Source organism: Aristolochia californica, unplaced genomic scaffold (genome assembly GCF_029961685.1).
Source record: "Aristolochia californica isolate CCGP_79_NKW_82.1479 unplaced genomic scaffold, dmAriCali1.0.hap1 SCAF_11, whole genome shotgun sequence".
Lineage (NCBI taxonomy): Eukaryota > Viridiplantae > Streptophyta > Magnoliopsida > Piperales > Aristolochiaceae > Aristolochia > Aristolochia californica.
Genome location: NW_027181782.1, coordinates 10,679,981 through 10,684,845, shown reverse-complemented (window position 1 = coordinate 10,684,845; position 4,865 = coordinate 10,679,981). Strand labels below are relative to the sequence as shown.

Sequence of the window (4,865 nt, the reverse complement as noted above, 5' to 3'; positions counted from 1 at the left end):
CGTGTTAGATTTCTTGTGGTATGAACCTTCTAGTAAGAGAATCGACAATATGGCAGCAGTTCAAAGGGCAAGAGATTTTCATCTCGGCTGGTTTTTGGAACCAAACAGATTTGGTCACTACCCCAGCTCAATGGAACTAATGGTAGGAGAGTGGCTCCAACAACTCTGCTGGGTGAAATCAGATTGGAATAAAGATGAAATAATGACAGGTGATTGGGTGCACACTTCTGGAAAATGGAGTGGTGATCCCACTGATAAAGCCATCCAAATCTCTCCAGACTACAGAATTTTTGCTATCTCTTCACAGCTTCCTCAGCTCTCTACCAAAGACAAGACCTTGGTCTTTCAATTCTTTGTTAAACATGAGCAGCAGCTTGATTCTGTCCTCATGAAGAGGAGCACCCTCCAGTAACTCAGGCAGGATATGACGTTGGCTTCACTACTTATTGATCAAATTACCTACCTTGAGGATTGGGCTGTATGGGATAGAGGGCATTCATTGTCTTTGGCTGGGGCTACTGCAGCATTGGAAGCATGTCCTCTCCACCTTCCTGTCACTGATGGGGTGAGGGCAGATGTACAACTGGTGAAGGATTCAATTAGCTCAGTTATTCATGTTGTGCCAGCCATGGGTTCCTCAATGTATCATTTACTGTCAAGGGCAGAGGAGCTGAATTCTCTGGTGTCGGCACTTGCAACCGTAGCAGCACTGAAGAGTGTCCTGCTTGACGCATGTGAAGACCTATTAGCTTCAACAGCAGCAATGCCTGTAAAGGAATGTAGCCTCAGAACTCACCTTATACAACTCCAAACAAGCGCTGCTTCATGGGCTCTATCTATCTCAGCCATCGAATATTTGTTTACCGGCCAGCGAAATGAAGAATATCCATGAGAATTTTTTTTTTTTTTTCACTCGACCTGAAAAAAAAAATCCTAGAATGCTTGCTCCATTTTTTGGGCGTCTAGAGAGCGCAAATAGCTGTCACGGATGCTACTTGGGCACCGGTGAAGACGTCAGCATATAGACACTACTTCCGAGCATGACGACAAGCTCGTTCTTCCGGGGGGTCTAATGTTATGCACGAAATAACATTATTATTTTAGTTGCTTTCTTTAATTTACTTTATTTTATTTCAGTTTTAGGTCACAGGGGTATTTTTGGAATTATTTATTCATAGGGATATTTTTGTAATATTTTATTAAACCCTAACAGGGTGAACCCTATTTAAGGGGTAAGAGTAATGAGAAGGACAAGCTTTGAGACTTAGGTTAAATCTAGCATAAATAGATCACCTTCTTGATCTCGAGGTTAGGGTTTTCCTAAAAAAAATCACGTATTCTTTGATCCTCCATTTATCTTCATCTTTCCCATGTCTTCCTACTATCTCTACAGTAATGCATGGCAGACCCGTAACTCGTGGCAGATTCCAGATCCTCCCAACAAATCCTTGTGTCAGATTCGGGATTGTAACATTGTTCCACAATTTCCACCGAGCCTCCAATTATTTAGTCAATTTGATTAATTTTTATGTTACTTTTTTTCCCTCTCATTGTGTTTTTTAGGACATCATGATGAAACAGGTGATTGGTGGCGGCTATGAGGGAGGTAATCTCTACTTCTTGGACTCTTCCATTCTGATAACTATAGCAACAACCAATCCATATGCCAAATAGTGCATAATAGTCTTGGTCGTCCCTTGTTGGCTAATTTACAAAAGTTGGCTCCATCGCTTAAATTTGTTACTTAGTTAAGTTGTGAGTTTTGAAAGATTGGGAAGCATCACAACTCCATGTTTCTTCCTGTTGAATTTATGGAAAAGAGAAATACTTCATTAACTTATTATAATCAGAGTACATGAACCTCTATTAATATTAGAGGAAGATAGTAGAGTCCAATTACAATAAAACTACCTTTGTCCCAATTACACCCAAACTCTAACACTTAAAGATAAGTCCTAACATAATTAAATAACCCAAAATATATAGAAGATTAACATGACTAAAACACCTTTAAACTGAAACTCTTATGTGACCCTTGCTTCCATAATAATTGTGGCTCTGTTAGACTTCTTATTGTGTAAGCCTTCTTATGCCACCTCACGTGATCATAATGGGTCCCATACCTCTTATGTGCTTGGGTCTATCTTACAATACTCTTAAATATGTGGTCCTTGGTCATGTGGCCCATCTTACAATACTCTTAGATATGTGGGCCTTCCTTGGTCGTGTGGGCTTGGACCCATATTTCAACACTCCCCCTCAAGCTGGGGGTAAGAGAACTTCATGAACTCCTAGCTTGGTGCAAATGGTGTGTAAAATCTTTTTGTATAAGATGGCAGTCCTCCACATCTTCCAACACTCCCCCTCACGCTAGTGCTCTCTTCCATGAGGCCCAACTGGCCAATTCAGGGGGGTATAACATAGATGTAATAATAAGCTCATCCATCATGGTGTCCCAATCCGAGCATCAACTCTCACTTGTAGATATTTTTTACAGGGTATCAATTTCCTCCGTCACAGTGTCCCAATCGTTGATATTTGTAAGTTCCTCCGTCATGGTGTCCCAACAATTGATATTTTTTTACGGGGTATAAAGTTCGTCCATCATGGAATCCCAACCTTTGATATTTTTTACGGGGTATAAAGTTCCTCCGTCATGGAATCCCAACCGTTGATATTTTTTATGGGGTATTAATTTCCTTCGTCATGGAATCCCAACCAATGATATTTTTTACGGGGTATTAAGTTCCTTCGACATGGAATCCCAATCATTGATATTTTTGATGGGGTGTTAAGTTCCTCCATCATGGAATCCCAATCATTGATATTTTTACGGGGTATTAAGTTCCTCCGTCATGGAATCCCAACCGTTGATATTTTTGATGGGGTATTAAGTTCCTCCGTCATGGAATCTATTATGGTCCTGGGTTAAGTACTTGGCTTTTTACTACTTAACAAGTTGGTCTTTTGGGTAGTATTGGCTAGGTGTTTAACATTTGATATCAGAACGGGCATCCTCGTCGCGAGTTTGAATTCCGGTATGATCAAACTTAGCGGAGGGTCTCTAGAGTGGGCCATTGCAATTGGGCCGCCGTGGACGTCGGCTCATGAAGGTGGGTGTGATATTATGGTCCTGGGTTAAGTATTTGGCTTTCCGCTACCTAACAGGCCGGTCTTTTGAGTAGTATTGTCTAGGTGCTTAATAGAATCCCAACCGTTGATATTTTTGATGGGGTATTAAGTTCCTCTGTCATGGAATCCCAACCATTGATATTTTTTACAGGGTATAATAAATGATGGTATGAGAAAGGATACTAAGGCCACCTCTTCTTCAATAATAATGTCTCATCCAAAGAGACATAATAACTGCAGTTGAATATAACACAACCATTTTCCAACATATAACATAAACGAAAATAATAAACCTTATAAAAGGACCCATGAAATAATCCAATATAAAAAATTCTTCTTAGATGCACAAGCTTCATTTGTGCTCCCCCTTTCTTGGATATTTTTGTCACATAAAACTTATCCACAACATATGGAATAAAATACCTCGTTCTTCTACTTCTTCTACTTCTCCCCCTCAAGCTGGGTGGTAATGGCAATGATCCCAACTTGAACCAAATATCATAGATGTAGTAATAAGCCCAAATAATAGAGATGTATAAATAAGCCTTCAAACCAGGGAGAAGTGAGATATTTACCTGATATAGCAACTCAAAAAGTGACGCAAAACAATGAGCTTAAATTTGGATTTTCCAATGCAAAAGAATACTAGAATGACCTTTGATTCTTCCAATACAAATATATCTTTAAATATAGATCAGATTGACATGAAATTTTCTCCTTATGAAAATAGAATTAAATAATTTTCATCCAAGTATAAATTGCTTCGTAAAATATAATTATTAGAAGATAAATAATCTGATAAATTTTGGTATCTGTCATCTTGCTGAACTAAGTATTGTTCCTCCTTTTGCCAGCATGACCATTGACTATTTCATGATCAATATCTCCTTATAAAAAATTCAAATATAGAGTTGGTTGAATAGGTAAGAAAATACCCTTACAGATATTTCTTTTGATATATAATTCTTCAAATAAATTCTCATTCTTGATAGCATAAAATACCTCGGAAGTTGAAGTTTTCTGCTGCTGCTTGAACCTCTTTTGCAATCTGACCTTCGTTGGTTCAAATATCGATTTCTCTTTGTAGATAACTCCGATTAGAAAAAAAACCTTTTTATTGGAAATTTGACTAGAATATATTTCCTTAAATATATATTTTGCAATATGAAAAGCTCAGTATAGAGGTGAAAATGTAAAATAAAACTAATGGGTGTAAGGACTGAAAAGAAAAAAAAAATGAACTTAGACTTAAGGTTTAGGGTTAAGAGAAAATGATCTCATTATCTCTGGGTTGAGCAAGTCAACTCATAGAACTTACTCTAATACCATGTTGAATTTATGGAAAAGAGAAATACTTCGTTGACTTATTATAATCAGAGTACATGAACCTCTATTTATAATAGAGGAAGGTAGTAGAGTCCAATGACAATAAAACTACCTTTTTCCCAATTACACCCAAACTCTAACACTTAAAGATAAGTCCTAGCATAATTAAATAACCCAAAATAAATAGAAAATTAACATGACTTAAACACCTTTAAACTAAAACTCTTCTATGTGACATGTTTCCATAATAATTTTGGCTCTGTTAGACTTCTTATTATATAAGACTTCTTATGCCACCTCACGTGATCATGGTGGATCCCATACCTCTTATGTGCTTGGGCCCATCTTACAATACTCTTAGATATGTGGGCCTTCCTTGGTCGTGTGGCCTATCTTACGATACTCTT

At 37.8% G+C, this 4,865-nt stretch overlaps 1 protein-coding gene across 1 annotated transcript; it reads left to right on the top strand.

The window, feature by feature from the left end:
- The first annotated feature begins 424 nt into the window (after positions 1 to 424).
- On the top strand, positions 425 to 892 carry LOC137943612 (AUGMIN subunit 8-like). The gene has a single exon (XM_068789070.1). The coding sequence runs from the start codon at positions 425 to 427 to the stop codon at positions 890 to 892; it is 468 nt and encodes a 155-aa protein (XP_068645171.1).
- The last annotated feature ends 3,973 nt before the right edge of the window (positions 893 to 4,865 follow it).

Bases quoted from the DNA above. Each gene is read 5' to 3' on its own strand.
- LOC137943612 (XM_068789070.1), top strand. From the start codon at position 425: ATGACGTTGGCTTCACTACTTATTGATCAAATTACCTACCTTGAGGAT.